The sequence below is a fragment of the Pangasianodon hypophthalmus genome, chromosome 24 (genome assembly GCF_027358585.1).
Source record: "Pangasianodon hypophthalmus isolate fPanHyp1 chromosome 24, fPanHyp1.pri, whole genome shotgun sequence".
NCBI classification, from domain to species: Eukaryota; Metazoa; Chordata; class Actinopteri; order Siluriformes; family Pangasiidae; genus Pangasianodon; species Pangasianodon hypophthalmus.
This window is the reverse complement of record NC_069733.1, coordinates 1,308,643-1,328,085: the sequence shown is the minus strand read 5'-3', so window position 1 is coordinate 1,328,085 and position 19,443 is coordinate 1,308,643. Positions and strand designations below refer to the sequence as shown.

The following is a 19,443-nucleotide window of genomic DNA, read 5'->3' as shown; positions in this document are numbered from 1 at the left end:
CCATGTTGATGAAATTCACAACAACAGACAAACACATTCTGTCTAAACTAACATTTTGTGGAGAGAACAGGAAACTGCACACCAACACCAAATCCTCACCCCAACTATGAAGCATGGTGGTGGGAGCATCAGAATTTTTTAGCAGGTTTACTTCCTCAGGACCTGGACAGCTTTTAATTAATTCAAAAACTGTATCAAATTTTACAGGTTAAATGTCGGGTACAGTAGTCGTCTGACATCGGAAATTTAATATAGGTTGGACAATGCAGCAATATAATGACCGTGAACATAGAGAAGGAGTGAAAGGAGCATCAGAAGACAGAGAAGGAGTGAAGGGAGCATCAGAACATAGAGAAGGAGTGAAGGGAGCATCAGAACATAGAGAAGGAGTGAAAGGAGCATCAGAACACAGACAAGGAGTGAAAGTTACTTTCTGTAACAGAGGATCTCCACAAGTTCCTGCAGAAAGAAACTGCAGAATTTGCCCAAGCAGTAGGATTCTGTGAAAGGAAGCTGTGGAAGACATGTCAGGACTACATCACTGAAATATCATGTGGGACAACAAGCAGCATAAGTGGTGCTAAAAAACTGATCTTGCATGGATACAAGACGTGCAGTCCCTCCTCAGATAACTTTCTTTTAGAGGACCACCTCAGAAGGGTGAGCCGATCGCTAATAAGGTCATTTATAAGATCAACCTAGAGGAAGTCAGAGGAAGTCATGGCGGCCAAGAATTTTTTTAGCTTACAAGATGAAGACAGGTGTCATTTCCATCAAGGACATGATTCCCACCAGTAACTGTAGCTGTGAACGATCATTCAGCACATTAAGCAGCTTCACACTTGGTCGAGGTCCACAATGGAACCAGAAAGTCTCATTAGGTTATTACATTACTTAATTACTTAACTTAAATGAGCAACTGACAAAATAATTTTTCTCTTATGTCCCCAATTGTCCTAACCCCTATCTAAACATATTAAAAATAAAATATGCTCAAGACCAGGGGAAAATCTGGATTAGAGTATAAAGTGGTAAATGAGGACAATTTGACTGTCCTCTGAAGTCTCCATTCTTCTAGCTAGTCTCCGCTCTTTAATAGTGGTTTATATTAGGCACTGTCTGACCCACCATTGCAGAGACGATCTCAGAAAAAAGAAAGTACACCGCTCTTCAATTCTACGTTTTTAATTATCATGGCCTAAATAATAATTGTGTGGTCCTCATCAACTTTTATGATATGGTTTTGAATGTTGGTTTACTTTTTGGGAATAAATGACTACGTATTGACATCTGTTGTGTTAGAAGTTGGTGAAGACCACACAACTGTTACTGAGGCCCTGATAAATAAATAGATAGAATTGAAGGGGGTGTACTTTCTTTTTCCCAGGACTGTATGTAGATATATGTATAGATTCAGGTTAATTTTGTAACCTGAGAAAATGAACAATATATGAACTAGCTTAATCACTCTACTAATGATCGTTCAGAGATATTTTATATTGATTTGTATGTAGATCCTCAGTAGCAGAATCTGTTCTAATGGCCTGTGCAAGTGGTTTAATTACCAGTGTGAAAATAGAGACAGTGGGAACTCTTGATCAGTGCCATGCTCTAGTGGGAAAATAAAGGACCATTAACCTTTACTAATCACTGAGGCTTTAGGAGCAGCATAGAGGACACTTTATACAATTGTCTCCCAAACCAAATTGATTAAGGAGTAGAAACAGGTATGGCCATTATAAGCTGTCAAATGCTTTTCTGCATCCAGCGATAGAACCAGACCCTAATGCTGTACATTATATTCAGCAGCCAGCTTACGTTATTGCAGGAGTTAGTGTCCTTGAATAAAACTAGTGTTCAGCATAATGCCTTAAATAAAGGTCTGCATTAAATAAATGTGGCACGACAACTTCCAATCCCCGAGCTAGTGTGTGACAAATAGATCAGCCTGTAGGAGGAACATTCATCTATCAGCTCACCCTTTTTAGCTATTAGACAAATGTGCGTGTGTGTAGAGGAGCTGGGAGCACATCAGGGTTTAGTTCATGTGCTGTCATTACCAGCAGTGGCTGAAAAAGAGTCTTCAATTCTTTATAAAAATCATCTGCTAAAGTAGTGTTTCTCAGCTGGTGGGCTGGGACCCAGAAGTGGGTCAGGGACCCTTTATGATTGCAGCGGGTGAAACAAGATCCTCTGTAACTGTGTGAGTCTTTTTGCATTTTGCAGTGAGATGATGGAGTGTGTATGATGCTAGAAGTGGTTGTTCCTGAACAGTACAAATGTTTTTGATCATTTTATTGAGATGTGTCCAGATCCTGTTGCTTTCTTTTGATAAACTGCACAGGCTTGTCTTTAAGACCTGAGAGTTTTGTAACTAAATTTTGGATTTTGGACTTTTGGACCCCTCTGAACATCATATAAGCATGAAAAGATTCCAAAGGTGAAAATATCCAAATTCATTGTAATAAAAATAAACTTTCTGAAACCTGTATATATATATATATATATATATATATATATATATGTATATATATATATATATATATATATATATATATATATATATATATATATATATATATATACATATATATATAAAGAACTGCACCATAATCCACTGAGTTCAGCTTCAGGAGGCTGTTAAATTATGTCATTATGTTAAACTATGTCATTATACAGTATGGCCCTTTGATCAAATCTAAATCTTTTTAAAACTTTAAAACATTATTTTAAAACAGTGATTGTAGTGAATGAACAGGATTTATGAATCTACAGAAACTTCTCCCTCTTTTATTTAGTTCCACAGTTTATTACACAATACAACAATAAACATGAATATAATATAAATATATTAAAAGAGCTACTAATATGTGAAGGCCTACAAATTATAGACAAAATCCATTGTGTTTATTGCAGAATATTACTCACGAGTCTTAAGTTAAAATGTAAGCGAAGGACGCCGTTGAGTCGCAGCCGGTTTTTTCTTATGCAGTTACACGCAGCGGCCACAAGATGGCGCCAGTGTTTACTCACGGGTCACTATACAAGCGGTTTGGAACACGTCCAAAATGGCGGCCAGGAATGCTACACACTATCTAGGCGTTCTAGTTAGAGTATAAGAATGAGGATTGTAACGAAACCAGTAGAATCGCCTACGGGTAGCAGGAAGGCCAAATGTGATCAGTGCACACTTTCCCGATTTGCGAACTTTAATTTTGTACAGTGGAAAACTAGCGATTGCATTCGAGTCCGATTTTTTCAATGGAGCAGTTCACAGTATTGTGATAAACATCTTCACAGGTTTCTTTATTAAATTTTTACTCACATTTCACTAGAAAATGGCGCCGGTGCAGTTACACGCATTTGACCACAAGATGGCGCCAGAGGGTGGCGTGCGAGTTGAGAAAAAGAAATTCAAAATCATCCAAAATGGCGGCCTGGACGCTACACGCTGTCTAGGCGCACTAGTTGAAGCTCAGACTCACGGATTAGAACGAGCAGTACAGAATGCTCCGCCCACTCAACTACGGGTAGCAGGAAGGCCAAATGTTTTCAGTGTAAACATTCCCTATTTCCCGAATCGCGAACTTTCGTTTTGTATAGTGGTACACTAGCTAGTGTATTCTAGTTAGATTTTATAACTTGAAGCTCAGTATCGTGAGAAATGTTTTTCCTCAGATTTCCTTATTAACGTTAGTAAATGTGCTGGATTTAACCACACACTGCATTATACACTGTAGAATTGTGTAATGGCGTCATTAGCTTTGTGTCGAGCTGCACATCGTCACTGTGTGCTTCAGTTAATAACATGTTTAAAGTCACAGCAGCTTCTGTGTGGAAACCTCAGAAGGTAACCAACTAAATCTCATTAATTACACTGTGCTATTAGCTAACTGGTTAACAATCCGAATGAGCATCCGGGTCACAAATTTGAACGACTATCTATATCCGGGTCACGTAGTTTTTTTTTTTTGTTTTGTTTTGTTTTTGAGCCGTTGGTTACCATGGTAACAAGTTCAGCTCGCTATAAACAATAATATCGACAATAAATGACATAATGAAAGAAGCTAAACTGATAAAGCTAATGATTTTCTGTCTCTGGATGAACACAGGAAGCAAAAACATGTTAAAACAAGTCAAATTAAAACCAGATAATACTCAGAGCACCAAAATCAGTGTTATTAAATAAACTAATAGACATTTTGGACATTCAAGAAAAGCTGTTGTTTGGTAATTCACTCATAACTTCCAGCATCTGCATATTTTTGATTTTTAAAAGGTATTTTGCAATTACAGACCCGTTTCCTTAAGATTAGCAGGTAGAAGTAGAAAAGAAACAGTTCTTATAAAGCAGTTTTCACTACAGTGACTCAGTATCAGTTCTGGGATTTGAACTCATAACCTTCTGGAGATGAACAGAGAAGCTTCAGTCCTGAACTGTGACTGTTTTATTAACCGTGTCTAACCTCTGAATTTATTTTCTCACCTTTCTGAGTTTTGGCACAAAGTCGGAGCGAGATCAGCCGATTCCCAAGATTTACACCAAAACAGGAGATAAAGGTTTCACGATTCTTCTATCTTCTTTTCTCTCTCCTCACTTTGTACATGGACATGAACACATTCAGCCTCAGCATTTACACCAGCATTATTTCACACTGAGCCTCAGAATGGGACTGTTTTACATCCATTTTATTCTTTAAGGGTTTTCCAGCACGTTCACAGGAGAGAGGCGGCCGAAAGAGGACCGTGTTTTTGAAGCTTTGGGTACGATGGACGAGCTCTCGTCTGCCATCGGGTGAACTACACACACACACACACACACACACACATTTTTCTGTATCTCATCATCATAGCAGTGTACCAACATTTTCATCACACACACTCTTCCCTCCTTAGGCTGGCTAGAGAGTTCTGCCTCGAGAAAGGACACACCTTCACCCATCAGCTAGACAAGGTGTGTGTGTTTGGTGATCGAGCATTAGGTTAATCTAGCATGTAATATTTTCCAAATCCCACAGGAGTAGTGATGATATTTTAATCAGTTCCTCATGACAATATTGCGTGTGTGTTAAATATGACAGTATACCACAGACATATACAAGGCAGTGTGTATGAGTGTATGAGCACCATAAAGAGTGCCACTGACAGCAGCTTTGTCGTTTCCTTTTCCAGATCCAGTGTGTGCTGCAGGACGTGGGCTCCAACATGGCCACTCCTCGCTCATCAGCCCGAGAGAGCCACATAAGTGTGTATCCAATTTGCAGCATCTGTGTATATATATGTGTGTGTGTATGAAAGAGAGAGTGAGGGAGAGGAAGAGAAATATGCAGTCTGAGTAGTGAAAGTATGTACAGTGTGTTATTGTCAGTGTTTTCTCCTTCTCCACCAGAGAAGACACAGTTCAGCAGTGAGCCAGTGGCAGAGCTGGAGAGCTGGATTGATTCCTACACAGACGAGCTTCCTCCTCTTACACACTTCATACTGCCTGTAAGCACACTCACACAAGCGTAACCGTGTGTGCTGATATGTGGAAACTTTGGTGCTGGAACGGTGGCTAATCAAACAAGCACAGTTCCAGTTTTCTGGTACTAAAGGTTCTTGTACTTTGTTGGCTGGAAAAAGCCTCTTTAAGGCTCGTCTGTGTTCCCACCTGTGTGACTCTGCTTTCTTCTCTCCTCCTCTCACTGTGGATTATTTTCTGCAGTCTGGGGGAAAAAGCAGCGCCGCCCTGCATGTGGCCAGAGCTGTGTGTCGCCGGGCCGAGCGCTGGTTAGTCTCTCTCACACACACACACACACACACACACAAACAAACAAACATACACACTGTAGATCTGTGCTATTTATTTAGCCATGTATCATTATCAGGTCATTGTTGGTTCACACGTGTCACTTCCTGTCTCTCTGCAGCGTGGCTCCTATAGTGCGTTCAGGTGAGGCCGATCCTGACATCGGAAAATATCTCAACAGGTGAAACTCAGGAGTTTGTTCAAAATCTTCCCTTAACACTGATTTAAAACAAACAGAAATGCTGAACCTTTAATTTTCACATCTTTACCTGCTCTGATGTTCTGCTTTTATTACACAGGTTGAGTGATTACCTGTTCACACTGGCCAGATACACAGCTATGAAAGAAGGAAACATGGAGAGGATCTACAGGAGACCTGAATGAACTTCCTCAAAATCAGAAATAAACTTTCTTTTAATAAAATCATGATTTTAATTTAATTGCTCCAGTCTGTTTATCTAAATCACAGTTATCTTGACTGTGTGCTGAGAATCTCTCTCTCACTCCAGGTTCAGGTGATAGTGTTCATTACACTTCATCAGGTAATTACACTCTAACACTAACACTAGTGGGCTTTAACACTGGCTTTGAATAACACTGAATTATGTCCATGTTTACTGTATGAACATTTCCATGCTGAATTCTGACCTCTGACACTAAAATAAGACTTTGTTATTAAGACTAAACATCACTGGCTGTAGGATTTTACTGAGATTGTGCTCGTGTTTGTTTTGTGTAGATTTTTCATGCTTAAAGTTGTAGCTGATTTAAACTGTTCACCACAAACAAGTACACAAACCCAGAACCCAGTCACACTTCACTGCACACAGGGGAAATGCTGAACCTGAAATATCACAGTGAATTGTTTAGAACTTATACATGTCTTTTAAATTCACAGATATTACACATGCAGATTAGTGTTTACTGAAGTTTTTAACATGAGATTTACAGATTCACAGGTTTAGAAATGTCTTTAGAATGCATTCAGTATATAAAATGTATTCAGAAGGTTGTTTACTGATTAATCACAATGTGCTCACTGTTTGATTGCTGCCACTAAACCGCATCTGACAGTGAAATGAAAGTAAAATGAACCTCAGAGAATAAACACAGTACACACCTGCATGACGTCATCAGCTAATTACATTTCTGCAGCAGAAAACACACTGGCTTGACTCTGAAGGTGACTGAAGATCTTTTCTGTTTCAGCCTCATTTTTACTGTAAAAGTGAAATCAGATGAAGTTTAGATGCAGTTGTTCATAAACGATATCAGTTCACATCCTGAAGCACACATGTGATTTATAAATCAACAAGAGTTTAGTAGAAAAAGGACTTGTGCAAGAATTAAATCACAATCATTTATAAACCACCCATTTTCTGTTTGATACACAGCAGTTACAGAAGTGTAACATGTAAAATATGTCAGTGAAACTATTGTGGTGTTCAGGTTTTAGTGGAAGCTGGTGGTGTTTAAAATAGAGGAAGCACAAGTGACTACACATCACACATTACACAGTAACATCCTACAGTAACAGCTCATTCACAGGGACTTGTACTGCAGAGGCTCCACATCATCTACAACTAATAATAAACACAGCCAGTCAGTTTCACTGAACCGATTTTACTGCTCCCCGACTCCTGAATGAATATCCTGTTTAATTTCACTCTCTCCTCATATGTATGAGCATTAAAGAGCTTAAAATCAGGTCAACATTAGCAGTGTCGGCCTTTTGGTGCCAAAAAGCAGCTAAGCTGTTAGCTACTAGACTTATACAACAACAAATTTCAGAAACGAATGCAAATAATGAGACAGAACTTTATACTTACAGTTTATTTAAAATACTTACAAATCACAAAAAACAGCAAGATATACTAGTGTGTAAAACTGGGATTATGCTACTCTTCTAACCATTACTCCAGGCCACAAAAAACTGAGGCTGTTCTGAGAGCAAACGGAGGCCCTAGCCAGTATTAGTACAGTGTTCCTAATAAAGTGCTCCTTATAAATATTTACAATGTAGAAAACAGTTACTATATACAAAGGTACAAACTATATACAGAGACCAAGTATTCTAAGCACGAGGGACCAATCGAGCTCAATGTCAGGACTGAGTTCAAAATCAGAATCACTAATCAACAGAAAAAAATATAAAGTATGGAGAACACGACACAACACCGAGCAGAGCCGGACACCAGCTTCCTTCCAGCTGAAACACCGCTGCCTGTTGACGTCACCCTCAGTGTAACGGAGGACTGAAGCTGTGTGCGAGTCGAAACAATCTTTAATCTCCGCTAAACTCTGTCCTTATCTCCGTCTCCTCTTCTCTCCTAGAAAAACACACAGAAAGAAACAGGATCAGCTCTGAGCACAGGCTTTTCTGCTGGATTTTCACTCCACACACAGATTTTTATTCCATATTACACTGTAAACATCATCATGTCTTACTCTCTCAGTTCAGCAGGAAGACACACAGTCCCACTTTAAGAGTTGTTGGAGGAAGAATCTCCTTCAGAGCCTTTTCATTCAAATCCATCACAAAGTGAACTAAACACTGCAACTAAATAATGTACTGGTTTTAAACATCATTTATGGATCATAAAGGGTCACTTACAGGGTTTGGCTGGAACAGGTTTGAAGCCTGAAACACAGATGATGGACAGACAGTTATTATAAAATCTGTGTACTGTGTTTGCTTTCACAAGACAATTAGTCAATATCAGCTTATTGTCATGTCTAATTTACCAGTTAAACTTAAAATATGCAAAATATTCATCAAATCCCCTTTCAAGAATTAGAAAGTGTAAATCTGTTCTCTGAAAACTTCACATCTGCCTCCTTCCTCCTCTCACCAGAGTTCTTCTTCTTCCAGACCACAATTCCAGCAACGAGAGCAACGAGAGCAACGAGAGCCGCGACTACAGCAACGATGATAGCAACCGGTGCTCCATCTGATCCTCCATCTGATCCTCCACCTGTTAAATCAACACAGAGTCTTTATTATATGCTGCAGCAATAAATCAGCTTTCACTGTAAATCTGGAGTTTTAGAGGAAAGTGTTTCTCCGACCTCTCACAGGCAGCACTAACTCCTTCTCCAAGCTGCTGTGCTGAATCACGCAGGTGTAGGTGTGTTTCTGCAGCTCCTCAGCTGGAACTGTCAGAATGCTTCTCTTCTGGAAGCTTCCATCCTGGTTGGGTAACGTCTCTCTGAGCTCCACGTTCTCATGCACCTCCTCTCCGTCCTTCTGCCAGGAGATCACCACTGCTTTGGGGAAGAAACCTGTAGCATGACACACCACCTCTGCAGAAGGAGAGTGTTTCTGGAGCACTGAAGCCTGGGGACGAACTGCAGAGACACACAGAGACATAAATATTAAAACTCTTTTTTTCTTCATTTATAAACGCCTGATGCTAACCCCGATGAGGAATAATACGTATTTCTGGTGAGAACATTTTCAGTGTAGTCCTTTCCACCAGTTTATCTGTTTTAGTGAAGATGTAGACACTAGAATGGTTTCTGCAGGAAAGGAGGAAAGTTTACAGTCGAAACGTTTACTTTCTTTCTTCCTATTCTAGGAAAAAGATGTTACGTACAGACCTTAATAAGAAAGTGTGTGTGTGTGTGAACTTTTCTAGTGTCTGCATCTTAACTAAAACAGAAGAGCAGCAGCTCAAGCACCTGGTGATTACCGTAAAACCCTGTATATACACACACTCCACATTCTACTGTGATGAGCTTCACCACGCTGTTAAAATCATCTGCTCTGAGCAGCACAGGAGAGAAAACTGATTTAATCCCTTTCTAATTATCATTACCATTAAAAGTTTTTATAAACTGTTACAATCAACACTTCCTTTAAATCCTGTTTCATTTTCTTTTTGTTTTCTTTTTTCTCTTTCATCTGAAAAGTCTTTCACTATTTAACCAAAATATAACGGATAAAAAATGGTCAAAAATGTCCCTTTTTTGCTGAAATATTTCGGTGGCTTCCTTAATAAATATAGTTAATTATAATAGTTAGTAAAGTTGTGTAATGTTATCTGTAAGTCACACACACACTAATAGATTTTATCTCACATTAATGATCTCAAAACTTTCTTCATTTACTGTGAGAGACGTCGAAGTGCCGCATCTTTCAAGCAGGAAAACTGAAACGAAACAAGAAATGAATCTGAGATAGGGAAGGAGGCGGAGCTTCAGGGGGTCACAAGTGTCAATCATTCCAGATTCATATCTGGATTTTGTGGTCTTTAGTTGTTACTGAAGGGGAAAAGGGTTTTTGTGCAGGTTTGAGAGAGAACTCATAGCAGCGTACTCTAATCTTACAGTGCAGAGCTCCTACAGAAAATGTGTAAAAGTCAGCAGGTCTGTAAATCACACGAGGAAAAGTGATTTTACACACAAAACTATCTTAATAGCAACGTCACATGATTTTAACCCACAGTGAAATGAAACGTTATTTATCACGTGATCAACATTTTTAGCTACAAGGAAGTGAAAGACAGTTTAGTGTTGGACAGAAAACTATATTTACATATTTAATAATACACACATAAAATCTCTAAATGTGTAGTTTTTAAAGAATAAAGTCATTTTTCATGTAGATATTTAAATATGAAAACCACAGGACAGAAGAAGTGTGTATGTGTGTGTGTGTGTGTGTGTGTTACAGTTACAGTAACAGAGCAGATCACACACTTTACCTTTCCTCTCCAGAGTCTCTCTGCCGTAAGACACGTACTTCTTTAACCAGTCAATACATTCTTTCTCCAGGTAGATCTTCCACTCATTAGCCGCAGCTCCTGTAGCCTCCCACTTGTGTTTGGTGATCACAGCTTGAGGTTTAGCTGCAGTCCATGTTTTAGTTTTCAGATCCAGACTGATGAAATCTTCTCCATCATAACCGTACTGACTGTATCCTCTTGTGGTGCCGTCATCATCGAGCTCACAGCTGCACATCAGCTGCCATGTGTGAACTCCTGCACACACACACACACACTCACACACTTTAAACTCACACGTACACACACATGCCCACATACAGTGTGTGTGTGTGTGTGTGTGTGTGTGCGTGTGTGAATGAGGTTAGTGTAACGTTAGCTACTTACTAGCAAACACAGCTAATTCATTTATATACAATTATTAGTGTAATGTTAGACAGCGAATTAGCAAACTTACTGTGTAATAAGAGGTGTGTGTGTTAGTGAGTAAAGGTGTGAGTGTGTGTGTGTGTGTGTGAGTGTGTGTTAGTGATTAAAGGTGTAAGTGTGTTACCTGTAGTCTGGTTAAAGTGCTGCATCATTCTGGCCACACTGACTTTGAAGACCTCCTGTTGATCCTCCGCATACTGTGTCTCACTGCTCCAGTAATCTGGATCTGTAGCACTGCGCTTCTGTATCCACTCCGTCTTCGGGGTCACTCTCCTGATGTTACTGTCGTAGAACGCAAACTTCTCTCCATCCAACTGACCCACAGCAGTGAATTCTGGGAAATTTATTCCTGGTGTAACTCCAGTGAGGATGTGCTGCAGAGAGTGTGTGACTGTAAAAGTGTAAAAACACACATTAACACACACACACACACACACACACACACACACACACACACTAACAGTAGCTCCACTCTCTCACTCCTTACACACTCTGTTTTTATTATTAAATCTTTTATTTATTATTTTACTCACATAATAATCTGATGATTAAACACACCACTCTGTACATTAATGACAATTTTAATCTTTCACACGTTTATACATTATTATTATTATTATTATTATTATTATTATAAGCAGCTGTATGGAGTTTAAACTGGTGTTATTTATTTTTCTCCTCTTTCCTGTAATTAACACTTTATTCAGTAGAGAATTCCTCTTCCACTCTTTTACTGTGATTTGATTTTACTAACGGACACGAGGAGGAAGTTTAATAAACAAACTAATAAATAAATACAGAACTTTACACGCTATAATAATAAGAAAAGCTCACGACTTCTCTTCTTTTATTTATTTATTTATTAAAGTAAAAGTTCTTTTTATAAAAGAAAAAGCAGCACAGTGAATATAAAAAGTCTCTTCTGTGGAACATCAGCACATTAAATCTGAATAAAGAGATTAAAACTTGAATAAAACACTTTAATCTGGATTTCTTTTCTTATTGTTATGTGCTGGATAGTTTGCCCTCCCTCATCCTACTGTGAGGAATAAACTCTGTCTGCACTCACTCCTGCCCCAGAGCCTCCTACGATCTGAAATAGCTGATTCCAGCAGCAGTGAGGCGGATTCCTCTCCCATTACAGCCACAAGCTACTGAGCATTTATTAACCAGCAACAACAACAACAATAATAATAATAATAATAATAATAATAATAGTGTGTATTTGTGTTTTACAGAGTAATAGATGTAATTTTTTAGCTTTATTGACTTTATTATTTGTGTGTAACTTTGTCAGATCTCCCCTTATCACAGGCTCAGCGTTAAACTTTAATATTAGAGAGTAAATAAATGGAATAAAGACAGTAAACATTACAGAACTCACCTGCTGATGAAAGATGAAGAGAAACTGTGAGGAAAATCAGAGCTTTCAGAACTGCACGAGCCATCTCTCACTGCACACTCTCACACTCTCACACTATACACACTATAAACACAATAAACACTATAACACACTATAAACACTATAAACACACTAACAAAATAATAATAATAAAAGATTAACTCTATTTAACTCTCTTTAGCGCTGTGTAACTCGGTGAGAGAGAGTTAAAGATCCGGCTGTCGCTCCTGTCTTCAGCGGGAATGTGTCTCCTGTGAGGGGGGAGGAGTTTTTATATCAGCGCTCTGACCAATCACAACTCAGAGTCCCGACCAATAAGAACTCAGGATTCAGTCGCGTCACCAGGTTCTGAGGAGAACTGAGGAGTGCAGGATTATTCTGAAAGTAAAAGCAGGAGATGATGGAGGAGGAAAGAGTTTATGATCATGTCTCTTTATATTTTCAGCTATTTCAAATAAAAATAAGTTTAAAATACACATTATTATTATTATTATTATTATTATTATTATTATTATTATTATTGTCCTTACAAAATAAATGTAGCTTGTTTACATTGTCCTAGATTAAATAAATATATCTACTTTAAAATTAAATGATAAAAACACACTAATATTACTTTTCTATAACTGTTCTGCTCAGTTAATAATAATTCAGTTGAAATAGAAACTCTTATTCCTCTGTGTTGTGACACTACAGTACAGTATATAGTATATAATCATGTTAATAAAGCTGGAGCTGTAAAATGGCTGCTGTATGTGTGTGTGTGTGTGTGTGTGTGTGTGTGTGTGTGTGAGTGTGTTCACTACTCCACTGGTAATAAAAACCTCTTCTGTGTTCTCCATCATCAGTTAACACACAGCTCAGAAAAGGCCTTCAGAAGGTGGTGTTAATGTTTGAGCTTTTGAATTGAAATACAGTAAACAGTAAATATAATCTTATACAGTGCCTCCTTTTATTATTAAAGACTCTATTAAAGAATCTGCTGATGAACATGTGCTTGTTATTTCAGTGTTTGCAGGAGCAGAAGGTGAAGGAGGTGAGTTGAGGTGTAAATGTGGAGAGGGATGGAGGTTGGGGTGGAGGCTGGAGGGTCAGAGAAGAACATGAGAATGATTCTGCTGAGTGGAGACGCTTCAGACTGACTCCTGTTTCTGTCACCATGAACACAACACGTCTATTCTACTGCATGAACTCATCAACAACCTTATTTTATTTCTAACACTTTTGTACATTTCTTCAAGTTTAATTAGAATCATGTCCATAAATCATGTTTAATGTGCACCAGTGAAAGTTGTAAACCTTTTAAATTGACTGAATTTCTTCTTATATAATTATCACATTAATAAAATGGTCTCCCATGTTGATGAAATTCATAACAACAGACAAACACATTCTCTTTAAACTAATAACACACAACAATTGTATGTCGGGTTATCGGTTCATGACCTGAAACATGTTTGTCAATTTTTTATGACTCAGATGAAGATCAGATCACATTTAAAGAGTAATTAATTACAGAAATCTGAGACTCGGTAGAGCTGAATAAAGTGGGTAAGAGAACATGATCAATTCTCCTAATGTTTATAGTTAAAGAGATTATAGACTTTAGATCATAGAGTGACTGTAGAGCTGAATTGGGTTGGAGATATGTTGTTATTAAAACACAGGACTTTCCATGATATAAACTAATATTCAGTAACTAAAATGGAAGTGCAGAAAGATGTTTTGTAATGACTTTAAAAACAAAGAGACTTATTGGTAAGTTTTGGAAAAATCAGCTAACTGAGTATTAGAATTTGTCCTTTATATAAGCGTGACTTGTAACACAGAGTCATATTTCTATAGTAGAATTAAAAACAGTGTGTGTTATACACTCTGACAGATAAATACTCCTGCACTACACACACCTCATGCAGATCACAGGGTGTGTGTTTTCCTCTTAGCTGTGTTCTCTCTCTGCCTATAGCAGCACTGAATAACACACTGCCTCATCAGTTACTAGGACGAAAGCACAGGAGCAGGTTAGTAACTGAATTGAAAGTGTTTTAGTGACGGGGAAAACCAGGTTACTGAGCTGCCTGCTGTTTATGTTCAATTTTCTTTTATAATTTTACTTTATTTATTACTTATACAACACTGAGACACCTCATCTAACATTTATAGAGCTTTAAACATTAGAGATGATTTGGGAAACATTTCTAAGTTCCCTTCCTGCTAGGAATTTGACCCAAGCAGCTGTTCTCAGAGATGGAGTGATGGTTCCAGCTGTTTTAGTTTTTTCTGGTAAAAATAAAATGAAAGAAACTGATGAAGCTTCATTTGAGGACATGAAGATGATTCTGCTGAATAGAGACGCTTCAGACTGACTCCTGTTTGTGTTAAACACACACACACACACACACACACACACTAACAGTAGCTCCACTCTCTCACTCCTTACACACTCTGTTTTTATTATTAAATCTTATATTTATCATTTTACTCACATAATAATCTGATGATTAAACACACCACTCTGTACATTAATGACAATTTTAATCTTTCACACGTTTATACATTATTATTATTATTATTATTATTATTATTATTATTATTATGATAAGCAGCTGTATGGAGTTTAAACTGGTGTTATTTATTTTTCTCCTCTTTCCTGTAATTAACACTTTATTCAGTAGAGAATTCCTCTTCCACTCTTTTACTGTGATTTGATTTTACTAACGGACACGAGGAGGAAGTTTAATAAACAAACTAATAAATAAATACAGAACTTTACACTCTATAATAATAAGAAAAGCTCACGACTTCTCTTCTTTTATTTATTTATTTATTAAAGTAAAAGTTCTTTTTATAAAAGAAAAAAGCAGCATAGTGAATATAAAAAGTCTCTTCTGTGGAACATCAGCACATTAAATCTGAATAAAGAGATTAAAACTTGAATAAAACACTTTAATCTGGATTTCTTTTCTTATTGTTATGTGCTGGATAGTTTGCCCTCCCTCATCCTACTGTGAGGAATAAACTCTGTCTGCACTCACTCCTGCCCCAGAGCCTCCTACGATCTGAAATAGCTGATTCCAGCAGCAGTGAGGCGGATTCCTCTCCCATTACAGCCACAAGCTACTGAGCATTTATTAAATAATAATAATAATAATAATAATAACAGAGTGTGTATTTGTGTTTTACAGAGTAATAGATGTAATTGTTTAGTTTTATTGACTTTATTATTTGTGTGTAACTTTGTCAGATCTCCCCTTATCACAGGCTCAGCGTTAAACTTTAATATTAGAGAGTAAATAAATGGAATAAAGACAGTAAACATTACAGAACTCACCTGCTGATGAAAGATGAAGAGAAACTGTGAGGAAAATCAGAGCTTTCAGAACTGCACGAGCCATCTCTCACTGCACTCTCTCACACTCTCACACTATATACACTATAAACACTATAACACACTAACAAAATAATAATAATAAAAGATTAACTCTCTTTAACTCTCTTTAACTCTGTTTAACTCGGTGGCTTCCGCGGGAATGTGTCTCCTGTGAGGGGGGAGGAGTTTTTATATCAGCGCTCTGACCAATCAGAACTCAGAGTCCCGACCAATAAGAACTCAGGATTCAGTCGCGTCACCAGGTTCTGGAGAACTGAGGAGTGCAGGATTATTCTAAGATAAGATAAGATAAGATAAACTTTATTAATCCTCGAAGGGAAATTCAAGTAGTCTTGTAGATAAGCAAGAAAGAAGGTAGTAAGAGTAGTAAAAAAGTAGTGAGAGTAGTAGAAATCAGTGAGAGTAGCAAAGTAGTGAAGTAGTAAAGTAATGAGAGTAGTGATTAGTCATCTGCCATTGGCTAAGGTGTTGTAGAGCCTGATGGCAGTGGGGATGAAGGAGCTCCTGTATCGTTCAGTCCTGCAGTGCAGTGAGGTGAGTCGTCCACTGCAGCTGCTCCTCTGGTCCATCAGGGTGTTGTGTAGGGGATGGTCAGGATATTCCAGAATGGCCTCTAGCTTTTTCTGTGTGCGTCTCTCCACCACGGCCTCCAGTGATTCAGACCTCATTCCAGTCACTGAAGAAGCTTTTTGCACCAGTTTGTCCATCCGCCTTGCATCCTTCTGCTTTATGCTGCCTCCCCAGCAGACTGCAGCATAAAACAGCACACTTGCTACTGTAGTTTTGTAAAACATATGTAGCATCTTCCTGCAGATGTCGAAGGACCTAAGCCGTCTTAGGAGGAAAAGCCGTCTCTGCCCTTTTTTATATTGTACATCTGTGTGAAGTGACCAGTCCAACTTATTGTGCAGGTGCACACCTAGATATCTGTAGGCTGGCACCACTTCAATGTCCGCACCATAGATGCTGACTGGATAAGGAGGGGGTTTAGCCCTTCGAAAATCCACTACCATCTCCTTGGTTTTAGAGGTGTTTACTAGGAGGCAGTTTTTGTGACTCCAGTCACTGAAGGATTTTATCAGGGCTCTGTACTCCTCTTCCTGTCCATTCCTGATACATGCAACAATCGCAGTATCATCAGAATACTTCTGAATGTGGCAATACTCAGAATTGTAGGTGAAGTCTGCTGTGTACAGTGTGAACAGGAATGGAGCCAAAACAGTCTCCTGTGGAGCCCCTGTGCTGCTTAGAACTCTAGCAGAGATGCAGTTCCCCAGCCTGACAAACTGTGGCCTTTCTGTCAGGTAATCAGTGATCCAGGACACAAATGAGAGGTCAACCCCCAACCCTTTCAGTTTGTCTCTAAGGATGATTGGTTGGATGGTATTGAATGCACTCGAAAAATCAAAGAACATAATCCTCACGTAACTTGCGGGTTCTTCCAGATGAGACAAAACACGGTGACACATGTAGAGGACAGCATCATCCACACCAATGTGCTCTCTGTAAGCAAACTGCAGGGGATCCATTGCGTGTTTAACCTCGAGTCTTAGTAGGTGCAGAATCATCCTCTCCAGAACCTTCATAATGTGGGATGTGAGAGCCACCGGCCTATAATCATGTAGTTCAGCTGGACACTTTACTTTAGGTACTGGAACTATACAAGATGTTTTCCACACAGCCGGAACCCTCCCCAATTTTAGACTCAGGTTGAAGATCCTCTGCAGAGGCTCACACAGTTGAGCAGCACAGTCCTTAAGCAGTCTAGGACAAACACCATCTGGGCCAGCTGCCTTCCCACGGCACAGTCTTTGTAACTGCAGCCTCACCCCTGTTACTGTGACAGATGGTGGAGCATGCTCAGGTGAAGGAGGGGGCAAAGCTGCAGGGGTGGAGATGCACACAGGTGTAGGCAAAGGAGTTGGAGTAGATGGAGGAGGAGACATGGAGGAAGAATGAGGGGTTGTGTGTGTACAGGCTGCATTTGTAACAGTAAAATCAAACCTGTTGAAGAACTTGTTGAGTTCATTGGCTCCGTCCACATCACCCACTGGTGCCTGGTTGTTCTTTTTTTTGTAGCCAGTGAAATTGTTAATTCCCCTCCACACTTCTCTGATGTTATTCTGCTGTAGGTCTTTCTCTATTTTGTTTTTGTAGTCCTCCTTAGCCTGCTTCAATTTCCTCTTCAGCTCATATTGGACATGTTTGAGCCTTTCTTTGTCTCCATCTTTAAATGCCTCCTTTTTCTGGTTAAGGATAGCCTTGATGTCACCAGTGATCCAAGGTTTGTTATTTGGGAAACATTGCACAGACTTTGTAGGTATAATAGTGTCTCTACAGAAGTTGATGTAATCAGTGAAGCAGTCAACCTGTCTGTCAATGTCCATGCTATTCCCTTCTACTCCCAGCAATACGTTCCATGGTGGTTGCAGGTTGCTTCAGTACACAGGGTTTATAACAGGTCTGCAGTAAGACCAGGCTGTGATCTGACCTGCCAAGTGGTGGTAAGGCAGTAGAGGTATAGGCCTCCTTGACACTTGCATATAGTAGATCCAGTGTTTTACCTTCTCTGGTAGGACAGGTGACAAACTGGTAAAATCCAGTCAGGTGTGAGGTGAGAGTCACATGGTTAAAATCTCCTGATATTATAATGAGGGCCTCAGAATGTTGAATTTGTATCCTGGCAACAGTCTCATGGATGACTTCACAAGAGACATTAGCATTTGCTCTTGGTTGAATGTAAACAAGTATTGCGATGATATGACTGAATTCCCTGGGAACATAATATGGTCTGAGACCAACTGCCAAAAGCTCAATGTCCTGACTTCATGTCCAATATTCCCGGGATAGACTCCAGGACCACCACCTTGTCCAGGATAAAGTGTTTACTGGAGATGAATGAATGTTTATCAGTCTTATAAAATACAACAGTTCAGTACAAAGTGTGTAAACTCTCTGCTATGGAAAGTCCTGCCACACCCATGTGTGTGTGTGTGTGTGTGTGTGTGTGTGTTGTGTGGAAAATCCCTTAAATACACAAATGCTTTTATGACTGTTGTAATATTGAGCTGCTCTTTCTACTGCACCACCAACAACTGTATATAATACTGTCATTATATTATACACCAAGTCATTCATATAAAAATGTTTACATTATTTTATTCCTGATAATAATTTTGGAATTATTTTTATTAAATGGATCTTTACTCTTTTCTTTACTGATCTAAGTGAAAAACAATCACAGAAAAATGTAATTAACAATAATATAAAAATATGAATGTGTTACATAATATGAAATTAATTCAGTTTAAAAGCTTACTTCACATAGTTCACTACCAGGCCATCAGAATGTTTATGTTCAGCTACTTTAACACTCTAAAGACACTGTAAAGATGTGTTAAGAGACAAAAGACACTTAAAATAAAAGTAGTCCAGGGGAAAGCAAAATTTGGTGTCAGAGAATCAAATTTAATAATGCCAACATTCACACAATACAGTGATAAAGCAAAATTCAAATACAGGGCACCAGGCAGTGAGCTACACTTCTGTCTAGGCTTGTACTTGTACTTGTACTTGGTGAATAACTTGAAAATGTGCCCCAACTGAAAATATCTGAGCAGCGACAAAATAATTTCACGTTGATATAATTTATAACCTGAGGCAAGTCTCCCTGTCTCAAAGTCCACAAAACCCTGCGTATGACAGTTTC

At 38.7% G+C, this 19,443-nt stretch overlaps 2 protein-coding genes across 8 annotated transcripts; one reads left to right on the top strand and one right to left on the bottom strand.

Annotated features, from left to right (window-relative positions):
- The first annotated feature begins 3,524 nt into the window (after window positions 1-3,524).
- Window positions 3,525-6,228, top strand: LOC117595672 (corrinoid adenosyltransferase MMAB-like). Its single transcript, XM_034299298.2, has 9 exons — window positions 3,525-3,850; window positions 4,496-4,560; window positions 4,702-4,795; window positions 4,897-4,954; window positions 5,173-5,245; window positions 5,390-5,487; window positions 5,705-5,769; window positions 5,910-5,969; window positions 6,088-6,228. Exons 1-9 carry the CDS (start codon window positions 3,750-3,752, stop codon window positions 6,170-6,172), a joined length of 699 nt encoding a protein of 232 aa, XP_034155189.2. The 5' UTR covers window positions 3,525-3,749; the 3' UTR covers window positions 6,173-6,228.
- Window positions 6,229-7,606: 1,378 nt separating this feature from the next.
- On the bottom strand, window positions 7,607-15,844 carry LOC117595954 (BOLA class I histocompatibility antigen, alpha chain BL3-7). Of its 7 annotated transcripts, none has more exons than XM_053228802.1 (9): window positions 15,675-15,843; window positions 12,326-12,721; window positions 11,066-11,332; window positions 10,495-10,770; window positions 8,858-9,136; window positions 8,641-8,751; window positions 8,403-8,429; window positions 8,237-8,306; window positions 7,607-8,118 (listed from the first exon to the last, which is right to left on the bottom strand). In XM_053228802.1, exons 2-8 carry the CDS (start codon window positions 12,387-12,389, stop codon window positions 8,272-8,274), a joined length of 1,059 nt encoding a protein of 352 aa, XP_053084777.1. In that variant the 5' UTR covers window positions 12,390-12,721; window positions 15,675-15,843; the 3' UTR covers window positions 7,607-8,118; window positions 8,237-8,271. The 7 variants fall into 7 exon arrangements, with proteins under 7 accessions (XP_053084777.1, XP_053084778.1, XP_053084774.1 ...); XM_053228803.1 differs by having other exon boundaries at window positions 8,641-8,739; window positions 15,675-15,840; XM_053228799.1 differs by having other exon boundaries at window positions 8,641-8,763; window positions 15,675-15,832.
- Window positions 15,845-19,443: the final 3,599 nt, after the last annotated feature.